The 25910-nt window shown below is 33.8% G+C and overlaps 1 protein-coding gene across 1 annotated transcript in view; it reads right to left on the bottom strand.

Moving 5' to 3' along the window:
• The window catches only part of LMBRD1 (LMBR1 domain containing 1), a 128997-nt gene that overhangs the window by 12564 nt on the left and 90523 nt on the right, over window positions 1–25910 (bottom strand). Inside the window, exons 10-14 of the mRNA XM_023230283.1 lie at window positions 14248–14312; window positions 13800–13902; window positions 13124–13228; window positions 11395–11544; window positions 9913–9991 (exon numbers count right to left, since the gene is read on the bottom strand). Of these exons, the coding sequence (XP_023086051.1) occupies window positions 9913–9991; window positions 11395–11544; window positions 13124–13228; window positions 13800–13902; window positions 14248–14312 (502 nt within the window). The remainder of the gene's footprint in view (window positions 1–9912; window positions 9992–11394; window positions 11545–13123; window positions 13229–13799; window positions 13903–14247; window positions 14313–25910) is intronic.

Below are 25910 nucleotides of genomic sequence, written 5' to 3'. Positions count from 1 at the left end.
TTTAACTTTAATTGGATAAATCCAATATTAGGTATAAACTAGTGTAGTAATTCTTTTAATAACATCAGTTTTAAACAAAAGTAAGCCTCTCTGGCAATACACATTCTTTATGTATTTGTATTTATTTAGCTCACAGGCCAAAGTTTGAAGGGCAGAGATTTTTTTTTTTTTTTTCACTTAAATCCATTGTTAGTGACAATGTAAGTGTTTAAACAGTATTGCTTTAGGAATCTCAGAAGTTCAAGTAGAAAGATATATTCCATATTCTGGGAAAAGATGGTACCAAGACTTTAAGAATTTAATTTTTTAAAAGTTTCAGTAACTACCTTCCCTACTCATACTTTTCAACCAGCTGGGAAAAAAGTCTTCTCTGAAATCAGCATCTACTTGGCAGATGTATGTCATCGTTGTCTCTCTCATTGTTTCGTCTTTAAAAATGTGTAATACTTTTTAATTGCAGAGGTAATAAAATATATTTATTTTAAAAAAATAAAGTGATTATCTACTTCTTTCCTGAGGCACACAAACTTTTAGATTTTGTTTATGCATGAAAGCATTTAAAAATGAGGTAATATATATACACTCTTTCACCTACCATCACAATGTTTACTTTTCTATGTCAAAACATACAAAGTTATATCATTACCTTGTATGTATTGCTATTTAAAGTATCTTCATTGGTAGATAAATACTCAGTTGGTTCCTTTTGTTTTGTAATTTCTTATGTAAACTTGGTGAGATTTGGATACTAGCTACTAAAATGAGATAAAGTAAGAATCTGGTTTCAAGACTTCTACCAGGGTAAACTACTTTAGGAGACAGAAAAGGAACAGGACAACTATCCCTACCCCATGACTGGGGGTGGGGGTAGATGAGAAAAATAAATGGAGGCGAGAAGGAAAGAAGTTCAATCTAAGAATGGAGGTTTCATAGCTTGGTCATACATGCATGTCCATACAGATAAACTAGCAAACAGTTAAAAAATAAGAATAGAAATGTAAGATTCTGAATTCTTGATTTCTTCCCCTTATATTATTCAGCATAACTAGCTTATGTACTGTCAACTCTCCAAACAACATTAAAAAACCTCACTGATCTAGCAAAGCTAAGTTTAGCAGACTAACTTCAGTGAGGACGAACATGAAGAGGAAAGACAGAGAAGGATATTTATAAGGTTTTAGGGTTGGGTGGGCTTTAATCAACGTTTTTCAAGGTGAGGACCTGGTTAGAACTGACAAAATAGTTTTGGATTGGTAACGATGATGAAATGGGAGTCCTGAAGCAAGTCTTTTTGGAAAATCAGTCTTGATAAATAAGCTATTTTAGTTGTTTCACCATCATGAGTGAGAATTTCCTAAAGCAAGCATACAACTATGTTTGCTTGTTCTAAGTATTCTTTAGCATAGAGGCATGGAAATATTCCTGCCCCAGAATTGTTCATCATAGTAATATGATATTGGTGCCAACTCCCCCCATTTTATGGAATTAAAAAGCTTTTAAATTTTATTGATCAGCTTTAAAAATGTTTTAGACTTTAATACGAATTGCTAAAATTAAATCTGGTACTCTGCAATGATATGCTGGAATAGACAGGTAAATCTGGAAAATAACCAGAGAGAAGGCAGTAAATTTACAATAGTCCCTTAATATCCACGGGGGACTGGTTCCAGGAACCACCCTCCCACCCCCACCCTAAGACACCAAAATCCACGATACTCAAGCCCCTTATATAGGAGAATAGTATTAGCATATAATGTAATCTGAAGGTTTCATTCATTCATTGTCTTTTTTTTTTTTTTTTTTTTTTAAAGAAAAACAACTAGTTCTTGTCCTCTGCCAATATTTTGAGCTGATCTTATTCCTTTCCTTCAGTTGGTTGGGTCTTAATCTGTGTTGATAATTCTAACACAGATCTTTGCAAGTCTGTTTATACTCATTTTCTTGGTGATCTCTCATCCAGTCTCACAACTGCCCATCTATTCCTGAGTAATCCAGTATACATTTTCTCTCCAGAACTCCAGATACAACTTAATTGCCACTCAAGATCTCCACTTGATGTTTAATGAATGACTAAACAAAAATGCTCAAAACTAAACTCTACGTTCTCCCTCAATACATAAATGCAAACAATAGATAGATGAAATAATACAATTACTTTGCAAAAAGACTCAAGAGGAATTAGCCAACAAGGCATCTCCTGAATGCTGTTCAGTAAGATTCCATATGAAATATTAGATTTACAAACAACTTTTGGTAATAAGTTCATGCTTTTAGTTCATGTGGCATTCAGTATGTGGGATTTTTAAAGGTTATTTTTAAATATGTGGTAAAAAATCCCAAATCAATCCATTTTTTTTAGTTATGTAATACAATTAAAGGATTAATGCTTGAGGTAATGGACACCACGTTTGCCTTGGTGTGATTATTATTTATTGCATGCCTGTATCAAAATATCTTGTGTACCCCATAAATATATATACCTAGTATATATCTACAAAAATTTAAGAAAAAAAAATCCCAAACCAAAACCACATTAAGGGATTCTCCTCAGTTAAAAATTTCTTCACTTAATTCTCTACGTCAGTCCATACAATCCTACTAAAACTGCATTTCCTATTTAAGATTTGCTAGTCGCTAAATGTCTCTTCAAAGCATCAACACTATTGATCTCTAAATATGATACTTTATTGGATATTATAATGTCATAGTATTCTTTTTATCTCTCCTCTTCCAAACTCTTATATCTCCTCTAATAACCTAGGTTTAGCCTTTTGACCTTTGTTTTTTCATCATATTGTCTATGACTTTCATTCCTTTATGGGTTCAAACAACCATTTCCATTATATTTAAAAAGCAGCAATGGCTTCTCTTTTTTTTTTTTAAACAATTTAAAGGACAGATGATGCAACAATGTTTCATTTTCTTGCACTCAAACAAAACACAAAAATGTGAAATCTTAAAAAAAAGAAAAACAAAACTGGAATCCAGACACTTACATTAAAAGTCCTAAGTCTTATACTGTCTAACTTTTATCTCTTGGTGCCCCAGTTTCTCCATCTGCAAAAATGATTAAAATAGCTAGATGATCTTTCTAAAGTTTTTTTTTTTTAATATTCTGGTTTGTATTTTTAAAACTGTTTACAACTTATGTGGTTCTTTATGGCCTTTATTCCCGTATCTAGTCAGACTCTCATACAAAAAATGAGGGGATTCTTTAACTTACATAACATCTTAGACAAATGGTTTCAGAAGGATAGGTACTTGAGATTCTGTGAAAATAAGTCAGTGTGCTAACTTGCTATCTATAGAAAGAAAGCTTGGGCCGGGCAGGTGTGTCCCGCCTGTAATCCTAGCACTTCGGGAGGCTGAGGCAGGTGGGTCACGAGGTCAGGAGATCGAGACGATCCTGGCTAACAGGGTAAAACTCTGTTTCTACTAAAAATACAAAAAAGTAGCCAGGCATGGTGGCAGGCGCCTGTAGTCCCAGGAGGCTGAGGCAGGAGAATGGCATGAACCTAAGACGCAAAGGTTACAGCGAGCCAAGATCACGCCACTGCACTCCAGCCTGGGGGACAGTGTGAGACTCCGTCTCAAAAAAAAAAAAAAAAGAATAAAAAGAAAGCTTGGTAAGCAAGTTTTATTTATAGAGACTGTGCTTTGAATCATTGCTTGATGATGGCCTTGTTTACTTCAGAACTTAAAGTTCAATTACTTTTTAATGTAAGATATCAATACACATTTTACTTATTCTTTCTTACATTATTATTTACAATAATTTTATTTTCCTCCTTTGTACTTCCTCTCTCTATATATAATTAAAAGCCTGTTTTAGCTTTCAATTTTGTCTGCTCATTTGTTTATAATTCATGTAATTTGGTTTTAACACATAGTTTCCATTTTAGCATTTGCTAAGTTGTCTTTTTTTTTTTTTTTTTTTTTTTTTTGAGATGGAGTCTCGCTCTGTTGCCCAGGCTGGAGTGCAGTGGCCGGATCTCAGCTCACTGCAAGCTCTGCCTCCCGGGTTTATGCCATTCTCCTGCCTCAGCCTCCCGAGTAGCTGGGACTACAAGCGCCCGCCACCTCGCCCGGCTAGTTTTTTGTATTTTTTAGTAGAGACGGGGTTTCACCGTGTTAGCCAGGATGGTCTCGATCTCCTGACCTTGTGATCCGCCCGTCTCGGCCTCCCAAAGTGCTGGGATTACAGGCTTGAGCCACTGCGCCCGGCCGCTAAGTTGTCTTAATCATCTGCCCTAGTAACATGGTATCCTCAAGCTAAATCCTAACCCTATTGGTCATGTGATTATTTTTTAAGGCGCTCTCTCTTGTGCTCCCCTCCCCCACATATATATAGTAAGCAAATATACTTAATCAGAATAAAACCACAAAAATCAACTTTGATTTACAGAGATCATTCAATTTTCAGTCACTTTAATGTCCAAATAAGACAACACAAATTTACAATAACAAAGATAAAATAATTAAGCAGGGTAGCAGAAATAAAAATTTAGGTTAATGAATTTTTATAAATGTCATTTGGAAACATATTATCTTGCTTCACCCCTAACTGTAGTCTCCAAATATTCAATGATGTTGCCACCATTCATTGTTATCATAACATACCAAATATATTTATGTCCTTATGCCTGGTTAATGCAGGTTTTTTTATCTGTTTGAAATATCCACATGTTATTTTCTGATCATTCATTCAGATTTAACTTACTCTTTTGGGTCCACAGAAAGGTTACACTGCCCCCAGGGCAGAATAAATCATCATCTCCTTTTGCTTTACCACAGCATTTTGATTATAATTTCACTACAGCTTGCCATTTATTTTTTCTCTTATTATAATTATTTATTTTCCTATCCAAGTCCATTAGGCTACATGCTTTTTGAAGGTAAGTACTGTACATGTGTTTTCTCTGGTACTTTCTCTTTCCCAAAATCAAACCCAGTACTGACAATGTCTTCTATTTTTGTCCATTAAGGTATACTGGTCTTTCATCTTCCTATTTTGACTCAAATATTTATAGTTTCCAAATGTACACGGTCTTTTAAATAATTATTTGTTTTACATATTGCATTCACATTTACACATAAATTGTCTATGTGTAAAGGTCCCCTTGGAGTAACAGCATGTAAAATTTAAAACTTGACTCCTAATTTGCTCAGTTGACTCACTTTGAACATAAATCCTGCGTTACCTGTCAGGATGAATTAAGTCATACTGTCATTTTAAGAGAACTTCATAAAAATAGTAAGATAGGCATTCTTTATAGGATTATTACTAAATTATTCTATTCTTTAATGGATTATTTTAAACACAAAGTACTTAAATTATTTTTAGATAAATGACTCTCATTTGAAACCTAATCATTTTAAACACAACTAGGATTCCAGCAATATTTTCTATGTTGAATAAACGTCAGATTGTCTCATATATAAACAAAATATTAATTTTAAAAGTCTAAAATACATTTAATATTAATAAGACAGCAACATACATATTTTTAGAAATTACTGCTTTAATATTTCTCCAGGGAGATTAACTTTTCTCAGAAAGATCTTTCATTATAACACTGAAAATTTAAATTTTTGTTTTAAATCTAAAAATCATTCTCTAAAATTCTGTTACTTACAATGGACACATTGCAAAGGTGATATCAAATGCCTTATGAGTTATTTATTATAATATCATTTACTCTAGTCAAATGTTGTCACTAAATATGTTGTAAAGAATAGCGTATACGGCTATACAAGTCCCTCACCATCCCTCACCCTAAGGGTAGGGATGCCACCCCATCCCTACCCTTATGTGTCTAAAACCAATGTCTTAATCTACTTATCTGTCTCTATCATTATTAAAGTATTCACTTAAAAAACTACCCTGCCACCCCAAATTTAGTTATATTTCTACCATCCTCTTCTAAGTTATGTACTGGCAAATTTAACATTTAGAGATGTGCTACAGAACAAAACAAAGTTGGGAAAGATAAACCCATAAAACTAAAGGGTATGCTTTTGTACTGCAAAATAACATTTCAAAGAACGAGTCAACTAAAATGTTTAAGAAAAAATATTCAGTAGTTCAAAGGGAATCATTTTTAACTACTGTAAATTAGATTAGACTGAAAAATAATGTGATTCATAAAAAAGTTACAGTCAAGCGTATTATTTGATTAAATCTTATTGATCTATAATATAAAAAATTCACTCAGTCCAGTAGTATCGGGGCATTTTAAAGGCCCCGTTATCAGTTCAACATAATTTTGAAACTACAATTTGTTTTCGTTTTACGGCTATTATTTCAATACTACTGTAACAATTTGAACAACAGAATCTATTTTAGATCTTCAAGGCCATTGACTCCTTGGTTAAAAACAAATTACAAACCAATTAAACACTAATTTTTCAATCTGTTTTCATCCAGCTAAATATGGCAACCCAAGGCACTTCAACTATCAACCCTACTTGTGATGTATGTATACATTTCAAAGTAAAAAATCTTGAACTAACATCATTAAGTAGAATTGGAAAATTCTGTTGTATTTATTTATACTAACAACATTTTACTATTATTTCTTCAGCCAAAATAAAGTTATCCCCACCAGATGTGTATCCATCTCATCTCTTTATTTTAATCCTTTCCTTCAGTTTTAGTCTCTTCCCTTATTTCCCTACAAATCCTGGACTCTGTGGTCACTGTTTATTTTCTAACCTCAACTTGTCCTTTGCTTTCCATCCTTAAATCCCCAATTCTACTTCAGTTCTTCAATCCATTCCTTCCCCCAAACAACCTAAGAACTAATGGAGAAAAATTATACACGTTGTGTAGACTTGTTCAATAAAAATATAAAATTGATAATTTCACCTCTGTCCTTTGACATATTTACCTATCATTAACTTATCTTCAGTTAGATCCTCTCCTAATCCCCTTCACAGGCTATCAAAAGCTTTTGCTATTTTCATTAACTGTCTACCCCACAGCCTGCTCAATTCTCAGTATATGACCTGAGCTCATCCTTTATAGCCAGTTGAGACAATTACACAGATATGCCACTTCTTCTCTACCCCCACTTCTTCTCTACCCTCAGATAGTAACAAGTTACCATCTGAGGCCAGATCCTTGCTTCCTTCTTTGCAATGTACAGAAAGAAATATCCCTCATTCTATCTAAAGCATTCTGTCCTGGATATTCTTAATACCATATCCCCCAGAACTGGATGATATTGGTCCTTCATTCATCCTTTCTGACATTTTTCTTCAATCTTTCCTGCTCCACTGTTCCATCCCATTATCCCCGAAGTCTCTCCTAACTAAAATTTTAAAAAAAAGTTCTTGACCCTGCACATCTTCTTCAAGGAATTTTTATCTCTAACATTAAACTTTTTCTCTTTTTTCAGCCTTCATCTCTGTACCTTCCTTATCAGCTTGCCCTTAAATAATGATTATCCTGTGTTCCAGTGTCCATTCTCTTCTCACTCTTTACCCTCTCAGTTTCTCACATATACAGGAACTCATATGTACCCCTGAGGGACTGGTTCCAGGACTCTGTTGGAAACCAAAATCTACGAATGTTCAAGTCCCTTACATAAAATGATGTACTTATACACATCATCCCACATCTTTTAAATTATCTCTAGATTACTTATAACACTAATACAATGTAAATACTTATGTGAATAGTTGTTATACTTGTATTGCTTTTTGTGTGTGTTTTTTTAAATTGTTGCTTTGTTATCTTTTATTCTATTTTTTCCCAAATTATTTCTGACCCAAAGTTGGTTGAATCTATGGATCTGGAACCCATGAATATGGAGGTCTAACTGTATACCCAACTGCTTATGAGACCTCCACCTGAACAATTTTGAGACATCTCAAGTCAACTAATCATTTTTTTACAATTTTTCTAATCTCAGTACCTTTTTTTTTTTTTTTTCTGAGACAGAGTCTTGCCCTGTCACCTGCCTGGGTCGGAGTGTAGTAGCACAATCTCGGCTCACTGCAACTTCCGCCTCCCAGGTTCAAGCGATTCTCCTGCCTCAGCCTCCCAAGTAGCTGGGATTACTGGGATATACCACCACACTCAGCTAGTTTTTGTATTTTTAGTAGAGACAGAGTTTTGCCGTGTAGACCAGGCTAATCTCAAACTCCTGACCTCAGGTGATCCGCCTGCCTTGGCCTCCCAATGTATTTTTTACCTCAGCTGGTAACACCAAAATTAATCAAAGTACTCAGTAACTAGAGTATCATTCTAGAATCTTCTGTTTCTCTCACCATTGCTCTACAACCAAACAATCAGAAATTCTTTCAATTTACTCCTTAAATTTCTTTATTTCACACCCTCATGACCACTGTTCAGATCAGGCTTTCAATTTCTTGGATTACTTTAGATAGCTCTCCCTCCCCTAAGTGATTTCCATACTCTGGTCTCAATTTCTCAAATCCATTATCTCTATAACCGCTATAATTAACTTACTGAAAAGAAATCAGATCATAACTTCTACTTTCTTGCTTGAAACACTTCATTATCTCTTTCGTCACTTTCTAAAACCTTTTATGATCTGACTTATGACTCTGCCTTCCTCCCTCCAATCCCCAAACAAAACCAATGTTCTTGAACACACGCCTGTGCAATTTCAGGTACTTGTTTGTACACTTTATTCTTCTGGTTAGAACAGCCTTCCCTTGATGTGCATACCAGATACCTTAAAATGTAGCTCTGATATCTCTTTTCTGAAACATTTCTTTTTTGACTACTACTCCACAGTGATCCCCACAAGGCAGAGTTAATTGTGTCTTCCTCTGGCCTATCCCTTTTTCCTAATACTCTATTACATTACATAGTTGACCCTGCTATAAAAAACTCAGAATTGGCCAGGCGCGGTGGCTCATGCCTATAATCCCAGCACTTTGGGAGGCCGAGGCGGGAGGATCACGAGGTCAGGAGATGGAGACCATCCTGGCTAACACGGTGAAACCCCGTCTCTACTAAAAATACAAAAAATTAGCCGGGCAGGGTGGTGGGCGCCTGTAGTCCCAGCTACTCGGGAGGCTGAGGCAGGAGAATGGGGTGAATCTGGGAAGTGGAGCTTGCAGTGAGCCAAGATCGTGCCACTGTACTCCAGCCTGGATGACAGAGCGAGACTTCATCTCAAAAACAAAAAAAAAAACCTCAGAATTTGTGTTTTTCATAATGGTATTCATGAATGATTCATGCAGAAACACACAGTATTTGACACATTACCACAAAATAAAAGCATTGAAGGCAAGCATAGAAAACACTTTTACAAATTTTGAAAGAATAAATCAGGAATCCTTAATCAGAAATGAATACTATAACATTCAAAGAAAAAATCACCTAAACAACTCACAGAGTAAAAAAAAAAAAAAGATACTCTAAAACTACACAGGGGTTAAGAGCACAGAAGTTTTGTCAGAGTACACATATAATAATTAACACAGTGCCTTGAAAACAACTGTATGTCTTTAAAGTTAACTGCTATTATAACTAATACTATTATTATTAAATTAAATAACCAGACATGGATGAATTAAAAATTGTTCTAGGTCATAAGTACTTTTGGTCTTGGTACTAAAAATTGTAGATTCCACCAAACTCTTTTATGTTTTTAAGGAAAAAAAAAATCACTTAAGAGGGATTTCTTATTATACTAGTAAATGTGATAAATAATAACTACATTTTGTTACTTCCTAAGTAATTTTAATGGTTCTTTCTCTAATGCAAATCCTTTCATTAACAAGAAATTCTATGAAGAGATTTGCCAACCTCTACTTGCTGAAAGTTTCCTTCTTACCACATAGCAAAACAAATGCATCAAATGATTAACACAGCAAAATGCCAGGAAATTCTTTTCCTACAAAGTTGTAAGTTCTAAAACAAGTTGCTTTTACCTTCAGGAGCATCTGCATCACATCTCTTTGGCACAGAAAGGGTTGAATTGCCTTTATGGTTATCAGAAGTTATATTAGTCTGAAAGATAAAAATATAGTTAAAATGTAAAAACCACATTAATAAATACATTTGGATTTAAAAAGTAATCACTATGAACTGTATACTCCATATACTAACTACATCTATCTAACATTCCAAAATGTAAATTCTATGTAACATTGCTCTTAGAAGAAAATTATGGTAAATTAAACATTAAAGCTTTTTGCAATAATAATCCTTTAGGTCCTGTGTTGAACAACAGGGTTTCTTCCCAGAACAAACAAATTCCATTTTTAGTACAAAGTAGAGCATCTGAAAAGAATGCTATTTTCAGACTGTGGAACATGCAAAGAATATCTTTTGTCCAAGCAAAAGCATAGTCTTCCTTCATTCTTTCACAGGAGGATGTTTAATAAGCATGACCTAGTGAGGTAGGTGAAGGGGATGATTGGGCAAGAAGAGAATAAAAAGGTATAAGAAGTGAGAAATATGGTTCAGGTGATTTTCCAGCATGGTGTTTCCCAAACTCAGGTCATTCATGTACCTCCATCATGATCTGTGCTTTATCTGTTTCACCTACATTATAACTAAACATTTTTCAATGAAATAGCCTTTTAACACTCACCAATATTATGGAGGGTACTGATTGAGGGTTGATATGTTTGTTAGATTTTTCTTTCTAATTGCATGTTAAAGTAAAGAAAGAATGAAGGAAGTGCAGGATAAAAAAGAAATGATCTGGGCACACTGATTTAATAATGCAAGACTCCACTAAAGCAATGCTTGATCAGGCCCTGAAACATAAATATGGTTTGAACAGTTAAGAAGTAGAGCAAAAGGTATTTAAAAAAAAGGAAACAAACTAAACAAAGTTTGAATCAGATTTGGTCAGAATATTTTGAATCGTCAGAAAATCCAAATTTACTGTTCTATTAAAACTAAAAGTCACAAGTGGCTTTTGAGAGCTCAACAACATCAATAAATCAGCATATGAGGAAACCCATCATGTTAAAAGAATGTATAGTTATCTACATATAAAACATTTATAAAGCCTCCTCTAGGGGATTCATAGTGCCAATGAACGGACATGCTGTGCTCACCAAAATGTTCTTTGGGAGCCATATTATTAAAATTAGTTAAAATGTTATTTTAGAGGAAGTATTATGAGTTTTAATGAAGTACTAACATAAAGCTCAGTAGCTTAGCATCACAGGGCCCATTTAAGGAACTATTGTAATGAAATTCTGTGTGTTGTTTCAAAAAAACAACAGTATGAAACAAATATAAACATGCTAAAAATAGAAATAAAAAACCAGTTTTAGCAATATTAAATTTAATCTGATGAGCTAATATCTTATGCTAACCATCACAATTAAAATTTGATTTTAAATATCACTATCTTTAAAATATCAAAATAATCAAGTTTTAAATATTTCACTTACCTCTATTAAGTAATTTTGGCTTCCATACATAACATATTGGGGAGCAAGACTATAAATCATATAGCTAGTGTGAAGGACAATAAGCAGAAGTATCATGCAGAGAAAAAGGAGTGCTTGGGGCCTGGTTCTACCTCTTCTGATTTTATATAACTGGAAAGAAAAGAGTGACAAAATTTCAGCAAAATATTTCATTTGTAAAGCATTAAATACTGTTCTTGTGTTATGAGAAATGATTTACACAGTTCAATCAACCATTATTTTTCTTCCAAAGTAAATACTAAAAATTCTTAATCATCCCAAATAATTTTAAGATAATTCACATGGTCTACTTCCAAAGAAATCTTCTAAACTTATTGTGTAACAGCATCTGTTAGAAATTCATGGGGCTAATTGTGAACTACCTCTAGTTCTATCTAAAGATTAGAAGTATGAATTTAAACTATAAGTATCAGTAATATACTACGGTTTTATATAACTTTTTATATAATACTGTATAAGAATAGACAATGTCATGTGTTTATAAACGTCCATTTCTATGACTCGTGACATCCTTATACTTTGCAATAAAAATTAGTTTATGAAAAATTCTGATAATCTTATTAAAGAGCTTTTCATATTTATCTATACTAAAGGGAAATGAAAACACATGGGAACTGAAATATAAGGAACCAGGTAACTTGCTTCATTTCAATACCATAGCATGCTTTTATTTTAGCGACTTAGGTATCACCTCCCTGTTTTATTACTAGCTTGTAGTACAGACTCCAATTCCAGATGGGATGACAATAAGACCATTTATAAATTTACATTTCCCAGGTTCTTTCACAGCCAGTAGTGGCCATGTGATAAAATATTAAACATGAAAAGCAAAGCAGAAGTCTGTTAGGGATTTCTGTAAAAGTCTTGTTGTATTGATACAATTGTATACCCCTTTCTCCTAACTACCTTTTTCTTCACAGAATATGAACAGGATAAAAGGAACTGCAGCAGCCATACTACAATCATGACAGAGATACTCGAAGAATTACAGAGATATTGGATCTGACTTTTTGAGCTACTGAAGCAATACTAGCTTCTTTTTTCCATAGCAAGAAATCTTTCATTAGTTCAAGCCACTATTTAACTGAGATCTCTTTTACCCACAGTAGTGGGTACAAGTAGTGGAAGTAGTGTCACTACCCACAGTAGTGGAAGTAGTGTCTACCTGATACAGCTTCATTTTAAAATTGTTAATTTACGCAAAATAAGCATTTGAAGAAAATAACCAATGATATGGTAATCTTTACTAATAGGGAGGGCTATCTTTTGAGCTTCAGTGTATCTATTACATTCGAATGTGTTTCTACTAAGAAATAATATAACTTTTGGACCAGGGTTTCTCAACCATGGAACTACCGACATTTTAGGCTAGATAAGTCTGCCCTATGCACTACAGGATTTTTAATAGAATCTCTGGCCCCTACCCAATACATGCCACTAGCACTCCCCAATTATAACAACTAAAAATATCTCTAGATATTGCCAAATGTTTCCAGGGGGAGCAAAATCACCCCTGTTTAAGAACCACTGCTCTTGATAAAAAGTACTCTTATGTCAACATGAAGTGAAAAGGCTAGTATTTCTCTCACTTGTGGTATAAAGATACAGCTACTATATTCTAAATCTAAGATAATTTGCAATAATGGAGATTACACACAAAATGAGAAAAAATATTGTAATATATACTTACTCTAATCCAAAAGAACCATATGCCAATATTTCGAATTCCTGCCATTGAAGTAAAAATAAAGTACATAATAATAATTGTTATAAGAATATAATCAAGAGGGAAAACCTGAAAAAAAAGATGAAATTAAATTTAACATATAAACTATAAGCACTCTAACAGTCATATAAAGTAAACTAAAAACATTATTCCCATTTGGCAAATATTTACAATATCAACCTTGATTTAAATTAGGCTACTGTGTTTAAAAAAAATCCTCAAAAAACAAACAAGTACCAAACTATTACCAAAATTTTTAATACCACTATACTAAGAAAAATCCTAAAGCAAATTAAACTAAAATTGCATTTATTGATGAGATAAAAGACTTGATTAAATATTAATACCAAAAATAATTTGGAGAGGGTCGCCTCATGTTATGTAACATATCCCAAGTCAAATTATGTATAACATAAAAGTCCAGGAGTATATCAATAAAATAATATTTAAAGCAACATGTCAATGTATAAACTACAGGCAAATAAAAAGTAAAACTAGAAAATAACATAAGCATATGTCAAACTATTAATAGGTTTTCAGTATAATAATTTTATATGGAACAGGATGTCAGAATGTTTGCTAGACTCTAGCATTTTATACTCTAGCAGCTACAGTATAAAATGACTGATATTTTACTTACTGTTTGTAGTAAAGGCAAAAGCATATTCAGTGGATTACTTAGGTTAGCTCCAAAAATTATGAAACCAGAATCTATTCCAGCTGAATGAAGAGCTTTATCTAAACTAAAAAAATTATAAAGAATGAAATTTATGTTATACTACCAAATTTTCAGCAAATTTAGAAAAAATATCATAATTTAAGCATGCAAATACATCTGAGTCAAAGAAAACAATGGATTACAAATTAAATCTCACTTAAATATCTCACAGCTATTGTTCAATTGATGGAGAATAAAGAAACATTCTATTATTGGACGTTTTAGCCATTCTTTGAGTTAATGCTATAGAACACTTCAAGTAAGAAAACTACTTAAGATGAATAGCCTACACTAATGGCATTCAGCAACAAAATATATATTATCACGGAATTTGCATAAGTGCTTTAGAAAATGTGTCTACTGTACTTACTTTGACAAGAAGAGAGAAATTACAAACAGCAATGCAACTAAGATGAAAAATATTCCCCAGATGATCTAAAAGCAAAAATATAGTCATTAAAATATAGTTCTAACAGTTGATATTAAAAGCACAAAAACCATTATATTCAATATGAGTTGCTAGAATATGACAAAGATCTAACAAAAACAATCTAAGATACATTTTAATTTAGTATATAATTCCAGGCATTTATACCTGAATTTTCATTATGAGACTATTTGATTGAGAACATGTACATAAAAGAGACAAAACATTTGAAAAGTCTTCACTAATAAGTAAACAAATGAAATTCTTTGTTAGACCAAATACAAAGTTTTTATTCCATTACACTGAAATGAGACTTTAATGTTGACTAACAGACACACACGCACCCCCCAAAACCATGAAATGCAGGCTATATTAATTACCCTGTTAGTTAAAATAGAAAATTTAGAACATTTTCCCATAGAAGTAATAATATATATAAATGATATATATAGTGGTTAAATTGTATTACAATCCATAAAAGCCTATACAAGTGATACTATTCCTGAAACAGAGTACTAACAACACTGAAAAAATTGTCATGTAAAACAATGTTTCTGTGGAAAAATGTCCTAAGCACTTTAAGTAGCGGAACACATTTCTCCCAATTGTATGAACTTTATATTAAAGCTGGTAGAACAAGAGGAAGAAAAATATTATAACTGAGTTTCTAATGAAAAGTTTCAGAGTATAAAAGGGGTGAAATCTATGTTAAGAAAAACCTAAACTCTTTTTCCCCCAAAATCTTCCCCAAGTTCCAGGGACAACTGGGCTAAAGAGTTGTCAAGACCAGACCGAAAAAGAAGAGTCCCAGTAAGCACAGTTAAGTGTGTGGGGCTCCTACTTTAACTGGAATTGATATAAAGAGATCAATGAATGTTATGAAATCATGAATGGCAGGGAGATTTTTTCATCTTATTTCACATGACTGTTGAAGTAAATTTTAGAATCCTGAGAGAATAAAAGAAGTAACCCATGAACCTACCTAGCCTGAAAAGATGATTTTTGGAAGTAATTTTAGACCTGCACTCTGGGGAATTCTTCAGTTATGGCAGGGTGCCTTTGGGGTTCACTGGAAAGGAGAGAGTTGACAACGAGAGGGGACCAAGAAGGCTATAGTCATCTCTTGAAAACAGAGTGATGTTGCATGTACTATTTTTCATGCTGGGATTCCGCAAGAGAATTCATTATTTAAAAAGAGTTTCATTGCAAAAGATTTTGAAGTGACTCCTTTATAGTAACAAATGTTCATTAGTAGAGGGTATAAAGGAGTTAATCTTCTTTTTTCTACTAGATTCAGGCATCTATATTTGGCACTGTGGTCAACCGAAAGGCAAGACAGACTTATACTTAGGATTCGCAAGTGAAAAACATTCCTTCCTAATAGCTGTTAATAAAAAATAGTTTGTAGCATGAGGCAATATAACTACTAAGTGCCAATTAGTAGTAGGAGAACATGATATGGAAACAGGATTTGAAATTAAGATTCCCTTCCTTTGATGTCCATTTTGGCAAAAAAACAAAAAACAAACAAAAAAAAAACCAACCCTCTTAGCTACCTTCCCAATCTGTAGAGATGACTGACCCAGAATTAGACTGCTTAATCAGTGACTTAATGGAATACGGAACAAATGTAAAAAATATAAATACTTTATAAAGACCAAGAAAACTATACATATTTAAATACCAGAACTTAAATTAGTAGTTACAGAACCATATCAGTGATGACCACATTGGGGTGACCTAAATGCTACATATTATGCTCTAGCTATAGTGCCAATTTTGAAATAAAAATTAAACTATAGATGTAACGTCAATAAAAACGGAATAAGAACTTCCGAACATTTTCTCCTCTGTAAAGGCAGATTACAAGAAAAATCAACGGGGAAAGAAGAGTCTTTTTAACAAATAGTACTGGGACAAGTAGATACTCACATGCAAAAGAACTTGTATCCTTTCCTCACACCATATAAAAATTCAAACCAGACCAAAGACCCAAATGTAAGAGCTAATAAACTATAAAAACCATTAACGGAAAACAAGCGTAACTCTTTGTGACCTTTGGATTAGGCTATGATTTTCTAGATAAGATGCCTAAAGCACAAGCAACAGAAAAAAAATTGGACTTTGTCTAAATTAAAAATTCTTTTGCTTCAAAAGATACTATCAGCAAAGTGAAAAACCAACCCACGAATAGGAGAAAATATTTGTTTTGTGAATATAAAGAACTCTTACACCTTAATAAGAAGAAAACAATCCAATTGAAAAATGGGCAAAGGATCTGAATATGCATTTCTTTAAAGGAAATATACAACTGGCCAATAAGCACCTGAAGAGATGCTCAATATCATTCACTAGAGAAATATAAATCAAACCCACAATGTGAACCAGAGAAATGTGAGCCAAACTACTTCATGCTCACTAGGATGTCTATAAACAAAAAAAAATATTAACAAGTGTTTATAAGGCTATGGAGAAATTGGAACTCTCATAGAGTATGTAATACTCTATGGGAATGTAAAATGGTGTAGATGCTTTAAAAAACAGCCTTGACAATTCCTCAAGAAGTTAAATATAGTTATTGTATCACCCAGCAAGTCCAGTCTTTGGTATATACCAAACAGAACTGAAGACATCTATCCACACAAAAATTTGTGTACAAATGTTCGCAGCAGCATTTTTCATAATACTAAAAAATGAAAACCCAAATGTCCATGAGTTGACAAACTGATAAACAAAATGTGGTATATCCATACAATGGAATATTATTCAGCCATAAAAAAGCATGAAATAATGCTATATGCACATGAATGAATCATTAAAAACATTTACGCTAAATGAAGACAGAAAAACTACATATTGAATGATTCCATTTATATGAAATGTCTAGAAAAGACAAATCCATAGAGACAGAAAGATCAGTCATTGCCACGGACTGGGAGAATGGGGCAGACTGCTCATGGGTACAGGTTTTTTTTGTTAAAGGAATAAAATTTTCTGACATTAGATGGTGATACCTGCACAATCTTGTGAATATACTAAAAATCACTGCAATATACACTTTAAAAGGGTGAATTTCATGGTAAATTATGTCTCAAATGAAAAAAAAAAAGTTACATACGTCTGTAATCACTTATCCATAATTCTGAAATCTAACATGTTCTAGAAATCAAATTTTTTTTCCTAACTCATTTGTTGATTAAATCTCGCTTAAACTAACATGGGTCTTTTAAAAGTAACTAACTGTGAATATTTATTAATATATATTCACTGCAGAAGTATTAATGTGCTCAAAAGAGGGTAAGAGGGTTGCTGCTCTGGGTTCTTTCAGAGGGTATTATTTAATATGTAATATACACATTTATTCTGAAAAATGAAAAATTCTAAATTTTATACTCCGTTTGATCCAAGGATTTTGGCAAAAGGATTTCTGAACTTATATTATTATTATGAACTGATTATTTGTGTCTCCACACACTCCAAAATTTGTATGTTGGAGTACTAACCCCGATGTGATGGTTTTGGAGGTAGGGTCTTTGGGAGGTAATTCAATTGGACGAGTTTATGAAGATGAGGCCCTGATGATGAAATTAGTGTCCTCATAAGAAGAGAAGAGACCAGAACTAGTTCTCTTTCTGCCACGAAAGGACATAGCAAGAATATGGCCATCAAATCTGCTAGCAACTTAATCTTGAATTTTCCAGTCTCCAGAGCAATAAATGTCTGTTCTTCAAGCCAGGAGTCCCCAGCCCCCGGGGCCTTGGACAAGTACCAGTCCATGGCCTGGCCACACAGCAAGAGATGAGTGGCAGGTAAGCAAGCATCACCACCTGAGCTCCACCTCCTGTCAGATCAGTGGCAGCATGAGATTCTAATAGGAGCATAAGCCCTTTCGTGAACTGTGCATACGAGGGATCTAGGTTGCGCACTCCATATGAGAATCTAATGATGAATGTAATGCATTTGAATCATGCCAAAACCATCCCCACTCCAGTCAGCAGAAAAATTCTCTTCTGAAACCAGTCCCTGGTGCTAAAAAGGTTGGGCTGACAGTTTAAGCCCCTCAGTCTATGAGTTCTATTTTATTTTTTAATATAGCAGCACAAACTAAGACAAATATATTGAACATGGTCTATTAAATACATGTGTAAATAACAGCAGAGAGAGAGAAAAAAATAGTCTGGTTGAATCTTAATAATCTGGGTAAGAAAATATATACAAAGCATACATATGGAATGGGTAAGGCTAGCTTGAATAAAACAAAGAGGATGCAAGGGAGACAGAAAATGTAGGAAGTTGTGATACAGGCCTCAATAAAGGAAAGGTCCACTATCAAATGAGGCTAGGAGAGAAGGACATCTTTAAGAACACAATTACAACTTAAAATTAAAAACAAAGCTTGGCTAAAAAATTAAAGGATAAGTCTCACTTGTATTCACTAGTCTCCAGTTTCACTCCTCAGTGGTAATTATCATTAATAGGTTCCTACGAATCATTCCAGAAATGGTGCATGCTCACTCTCACACAATATTAACCAAAAGAGTACCTACCACAATATGTGCAATCTTAACATTAGTTTCAGTTAAAATACAACATATGATGAACATTGTAAAGGACTGTTCAAGATATGATTTATTTGTAAAGAAAGATATAGTGCTCCTACTCATTTCAATGGCTCTACAGTACTTTCTAAAATGGAGATAACAATTAAGCCAGTCTCCTGATGAACAATGATTGTTTTCACAATGTGGTTATTAGAAGCAACAGTATTACAAATATGATTTTTTAAAAAATTAGTAGACTTTATTTTTAAGGAAATCGTTAGGTTTACAGAAAAATCAAGGTGATAGTACTGAAGTTCTTACTTATCCCTCTCCCTTACAGTTTTCTTATTATTAACGTCTTTCACTTGTGTGGTACATTTGTTAAAATTGATGAAACAATACTGATGTATTATTATTAAAGTCCATAATTCACATTAAGGTTCACATTTTATATTCTATGGGCTTTGACAAATGGATACTGTCATGTATCTACCATCAGGGCATCAAACATAATAGTTTAACTGGCCTAAAATACCCTGTGCTTCACTTATTTATCCTACCTCACGTTAAATCCCTCACAGCCACTCATCTTTTCATTACCTTTACAGTTTTGCCTCTTCCAGAATATCATATAGTTGGAATCAGAGTATGTAGCCTCTGTAGACTGGCTTCTTTTGCTTCCTTCGCTTAGCAATGTGTATTTAAGATTTCCTCTATTTCTCTTTGTGAGATGATAGTTTGTCTTTCTATCATTACGTAACATTACAGTATATAGACCACAGTCTGTCGCTTCACTTACTGAAGGACACCTTGGTTGCTTCTGAGTTTTAGACATTACACGTAAAGTTGCTATTAATATAAACATCCACGTACATGGTATCCTGTGGACATAAGTTTTCAATCCAATCAGGTAAATGGCTATGACTCTAACTGCTAGATCCTAATAAACAGGTAGGTTTAGCTTTGTAAGAAACTGCCAAACTATCTTCCAAAATGGCAGTATCATTCTGCATTCCCATCAGTAATGAATAAGTAGTTCCTGTTGCTTTGTATCTTTGCTAGCATTTGGTAATGTCAGATTTTCCTTTCTGGATATTAATCACTCTAATAAGCATGAAGTGGCATCTCATGGTTTCAACTGCAATTCCCTAATGATACATGATGTTGAGCATCTTTTCATATGCTTATTTGCCATCTGTGTCTTTTCTTCTGTGGGGTATTTGCTCAGAACTTTTGCCCGTTTTTTAATTGCATTGCTGGTTTTCTTATTGGTGAGTTTTAAGAATTCTTTATATATTTTAGACACAAGTCCTTTATCAAGATATGGACTGTGCAAATATTTTCTTCTAGTCTGTGACTTGTCTTATTCTTTTAGCAGTATCTTTTACAGAGCAGAAGTTTTTGATATGAGTAAATTCCAACTTATACATTATTTTTTCATGGATAGTGCTTTTGGTGTTGTATTTAAAAACTCATTGCCAAATCTAAGGTCACATAGATTTCCTTCTATGTTATTTTCTAGAAATTTTATGATTTTGTTTTTACAATGAGGTCTAAAATATTTTAATTTTTTGTGAAAGATGATTTAATTTTGTGAAAGTAATAATTGGATATCTATATGCAAAAAAGATCCACTGTTTTTGCATACAGACATCCAATTATTATTGCTCCATTTGCTGAAAAGACTATTCTTTATCCAATGAACTGCCTTTGCTCCTTTGTCAAAAACCAGTTGGCTATCTTTGTATCTGTTTATTTCTGGGCTCTCTATTCTGTTCCTTTTTTTTTTCTTGAGACTGAGTTGCACTCTGTTGCCCAGGCTGGGGTATCCTGGCGCTATCTCGACTCACTGCAAGCTCCGCGTCCCGGGTTCACGCTGTTCTCCTGCCTCAGCCTCCTGAGTTAGCTGGGACTACAGGTGCCTGCCACCAAGCCCAGCTAATTTTTTTTGTATTTTTAGTAGAGACGGGGTTTCACCGTGTTAGCCAGGATGGTCTCGATCTTCTGACCTCGTGATCCACCCACCTCAGCCTCCCAAAGTGCTGGGATTACAGGCGTGAACCACCGCACCTGGCCAATTACGTTCCATTGATCTAGTGGTGTCTAGTCTTCCACCAATACCATGTTGTCTTGATTACTGTAGCTTTATAGGAAGGCTGAAATTTGGGTAGTGTCAGACCTCCAACTTTGTTCTTCAGTATTACACTGACTATTCTGGGTCATTTTTCCTTTCCACAAAAGTTTTAGAACCAGTTTCTCAATAACCACAAAATAAACTTGCTGGGATTTTGACTGTAATTGCACTGAATCTACAGATCAAGTTAGGAAGAAATAACATTTTAAAAACAAAATGTTCTGTTTTAAAGACATGAATAAACAGGACAGAAACCAAATTTTTTCCTAGGTATTAAACAGATATAAATAACGCAATTTAAAAAATATATAATAAAAGGTGATATGCAGTATTCTATGAAGAATATCAAGACATTGCTTTGGTCGGAGTAAAAATATTGTCAGTGTTACTTTACACATGATGCTATCTAACCCAATGATGAATCAACTCTCCAGAAAATTATTTCTGTATTACTTAAAAAGAAGACTAAACTGTCCCTATCTAATGGCATACCATTCCTCAAAATTTATTCACTATCCCTTTTACATAAATTTAAAACCTTGTATTCTTTTCATTTAAACCAGTGGTTCTCAACTGGGCCTGTTTTCTGTTTTACTCCCCAAAGGAAATTTAGTAATGCCTGAAGACATTTTATTATGATATTGGGGGAGGAGGGTGTTGCTACTGGCATTACGTGGGCAGAGGCAACAGATGATATGCTAAACATCCTATAATGCACAGGAGAGCCTTCCCTCTTTGTCCCCACCCAACAAATTATTGGGCCCCAAACATTAATTGTGCCAAGACTTGAGACTGAGAGACTCTATAATTAATTATACCAAATATATACTTTTAATCATTTTCTCAAAATCAGTTGTGTTTTCAGATGCTTATTAACCCAATTCAATCCTAAAATTCAATGCTGCATGACAAAATGAAACAAAAATTCAATGCTGCATGACAATCCTAAAATTCAATGCTGCATGACAAAAATGAAATAAAAATTCAAGGCAGTGTGTAAGGAAATAATATAGGGTCAATTTTTGAAAGCCACACCTCTTATCAGGTTTCACAGGTGAATTGCCTATATCCAGAAAATAATATTTGTACTTCTAGAAATGTAATAAAAGAGTAGAGAGTAAATCAAAATTACAAATGTAAAATAAACAGTGACTACTATCACATTTTATTATTAATGTTGCCTTAAATTTATGAAATACGTGTATTGCTTTCTTTTGTTGCTGAGAGCAATGGCTGATGTGAAGAATGTTTAAAGAAAAAAAATAATGCTTTTTTCAGATAGATTGAAGGGCCTGAGGAAAGAAAACCTTTTAATTTTCTTTATCTTTACTAGTAATGAGGACAGGAAGCATAAGTATGTGGCTGCTGTAAAGCTGCTTAGAATCTTGTAACTCAAGGTGTAGTCATGGACCTTCAGTATCACTTGGGACCTTGCTAGAAATACAGAATTTTGGGATCTATCTCGTGCTAACTAAACATAATCTGTATTTTAACAAGATTCCCAGGTAATTTTTTACAAAGTTTCAGAAACCCTGCCTTAGAAAAGTCATCTAGAATATTAGATAACTATTATGAAAAGATGCCTCAAACTCATGTTAAGAGTTTGAAAAGAGGATTTAGGAAGGGATAATTGGATTTAAGTTTTAACCAAACTAAATTTTCTTCTCTCCAGTCCATCTGACTTTCTTACGTCTAGTTCTCCAATGGCTGAGAACCAGTGCATCTCAGGCCCCTAACTCAAATTAAGTAGCAAACTAACTGGTCTTCAAGACTTTCCTCATAGGTAAAAGGGTAAAGACACATGGTTTTCATTATCAAATTTTGATAAGACATTGTGACAAGAGTTATAATAATTCTGTAAATAGAATTCTATTTTTTATGTTATAAGTGCCCTAGTTCATAAAGTTAAAAAAAGTTAGAAGATCAATGTTATTCAGCCTTGCCTATAAAATATTATTTTCCAAGTTGCAAAGATTCTCAAGATGATTTGTCAGTGCAGTATCACTCAGCTCTTGATTATAATTTTCCCTATTGTCTATTAGGAGCAATTTCTTTAGTTCAATATTTCTCTGATGAAAGGTTTTTTCATTATTTTATTCTTAAAATTTTTGTGGGTACATAGGTGTATATATTTATGGGGTACATGAATTGTTTTGATACAGGCATGCAATGTGAAGTAAGTACATCATGGGGAGACAGACGTTTATAAAATTTGACAATGAAGAAAGGAGATGGGCAAGGATATAGCCAATTTTTTTAGAGGAGGAGAGAGGGGATCCAGTGAAACTTATGAGTTTAAACACTTTATTTTAATATAATTTCAGACATATGCAAAAACAATACGAAGAATTCCACTATACCCTTCGCTCATATTCTCCAAATTTTAACGTTACCCATACTTTATCATTCTCTTTTTAACAAGTCTTAAATACTATATAATATCAATTTCTCTTGAACAAGGTATTTCATAACCTTGACATTTTGTAGAGTCCAGGGAAGTTAATTTGCAGAATGTCTCTCAATTTGGATTGCCTATTTTCTCATGTTTATATTTAGATTATGCTTTTTTGGCAGAAATGACAGAGAAGTGTTGAGTCCTTCTCAATACATCATATCAAGTGGCACAGTCACATCTATCTGCCCCATTACTGATGAGCTTAACTTAAATCATGTAGTAAGGTGGTTTCAGTCAGGTTTCTCCGTTGTACAATTAATATTTCCCCCTCTGTAATTAACGTTTTGTGGTGAGATACTTTGAGAATATGCAAAATCTTGTTGTCACCAAACTTTTACCTTCAAGTTGAGTATCCACTGATGCCTCTTCCCAGAAACAATATGTTTTTTTCTGTGGTATCTGTCAAATGCTGATTTTCTAATTGCTTCTATATTTATTTGTTGGAATTCTACTGTAGGGAAGAGCTTTCCCTTCCCCATCATTTACTAATGTATTTACTTTACTTATGTCAATATAGACTTATAAATTCTTATTTTATTCAATTAGTTATCATCTGTTATTATCATTGACACCTAAATGGTCCCAGACTTAGGCAGTAGGAACCCCTACAAACTGGTTCCTTTATTATCCCCCCACTATTCTCTAAATACTTCTTACGTTCTGGCATCAGATGTTCCAAGCTTATTATGTGCTTTCCCAGCAACAGTCCTAAAATCAGACATTTCTCCAAGCAGCCCTAGTTCCTTTTAACGAAGTTAGGTAGTGGTCTATCTATTAATAAAAACATATGCAGAGGCAGAAATCATTACTTTATTAGTACTAAATTAAGACTCTATTTTCAATCCATGGTTGGTTGAATCTGCAAATGCAGAATCTGCAGATACAGAGGGACTGTTGTAATTCATCTGTTTTTCTTCTCCCTACCTTACTGCTTTCTACCTTTATCTTTATTTTCTTCTTTGTAATTCCTTTTGTTCTTCCGATAGCTTTTTTGGGATTGGAATTTCTTGCTTGGACATTTGGTTTTTTTTTTCCTAGTTTTACTGGTAAGTGTGTTTCAGGCTATGAATTTCTCTGTTGTTGTGCAATTCATCCTTTGTATCAGCTCCTAAACTGACCGTTCTTAAAGATAACTAGGCTCATTTTCATCACTATCCACCTTAAAGTGATAATCTTTGTCAGCCTTTAGTTCACAACTGAAAAGATAGCTCTGGGCCTCAGGGGGCTCATGTCCATGCCCATCAAATCTTCCATCAGGTGGCTGCATGCACTTAGGAGGGAGAGAAGGCAGACGGAGATAAAAAAAACCACTGCTCAAGAGTACAGTCACAGAGGACAGAATCACACCAGGGACTGATCTCTGTTTTAAAGGTATCCCACAGATTCTAATATGTTTCAATTATCATTAACTTTTAGAAATTCTACATTTCTCCTTGCTTTTTGATCAAAAGTTGCTGAATATAAGGTTAATTTTCAAGTGAAAAGTGTTAGTTTATTGATTTTGTTACAATTTCTAGTTTTAATGCACTGCAATCAGAGAAAAGTTGTTTGAAATATATCTATTCTTTGAAACTTCCTGATACTTTCTTCAAGATCTAATTAATATATGATCAACTTTTGTGTTCCCTGTGCATTTGGAGAAAAGGTTATTTTCTATTATCTAGATGTAAAGTTTAAAAGTTGTAAGTTGTACCTTACTATTAGGTCTTCTATATTTTTACTCTATTTCATCCACTTGAAATGTCTTACCCTGAGTATGTTGTTAATCTCCTATTACTACTATATTTCAATCTTTATCTTCTGAAATCTCCCAGAGTTTTTGCTTTCAAGGTGGCTGCTGTGTTAATTGGTACACAGATATCCACAGTTATTACATCTTCATTCTAAATTGTGGTTTTTCATATTAAAAAGTGTGTGAGTTTTCTACTGCTGCCAATGACACACCACCACAAACGTAGTGGCCTGAAACAGCATCCACTTATTATCTCAGTTTCTGTGGGTCAGCTGTCTATGCACAGTGCAGCTCAACGGAGTCTCTGCTTGAGGTCTCACAGGCCCAAAACCAAGGTGTCGGTAGGGCTATGTTCCCTTCTGGAGACTCGGGGAAAGAAATACTTTCATGCTCATTCAGATTGTTGGCTGACATTCAGTTCCTTAAGGTTGTAGAGTTGGAGTTTTCATTTCTTTGTTGGCTATCATTTGGGAACATCTCTCCGTTTCTTAAGGCTGCTTGCATTCCTCGTCACATTTCCCCCTCCATCTTAAAATCAGTCATGGCAAGTCAAGTCATTCTCACACTTTGAATATCTTTGATGTACCCTTTATCACTTCTCTCTGACTCTAGTCCAGAAAGTTCTCTGCTTTTAAGGGTTCATGTTATTAGACTGAGCCCACCTGAATAATCCAGGATAATCTTTGTATTTTAAGATTTATAACCTTAATTACATCTGTAAGGTTCCTTTGCCACTTAACGTCA

Source organism: Piliocolobus tephrosceles, chromosome 5 (genome assembly GCF_002776525.5).
Source record: "Piliocolobus tephrosceles isolate RC106 chromosome 5, ASM277652v3, whole genome shotgun sequence".
In the NCBI taxonomy this organism is placed as follows: Eukaryota; Metazoa; Chordata; class Mammalia; order Primates; family Cercopithecidae; genus Piliocolobus; species Piliocolobus tephrosceles.
This window is presented reverse-complemented; position numbering and strand designations above follow the sequence as displayed.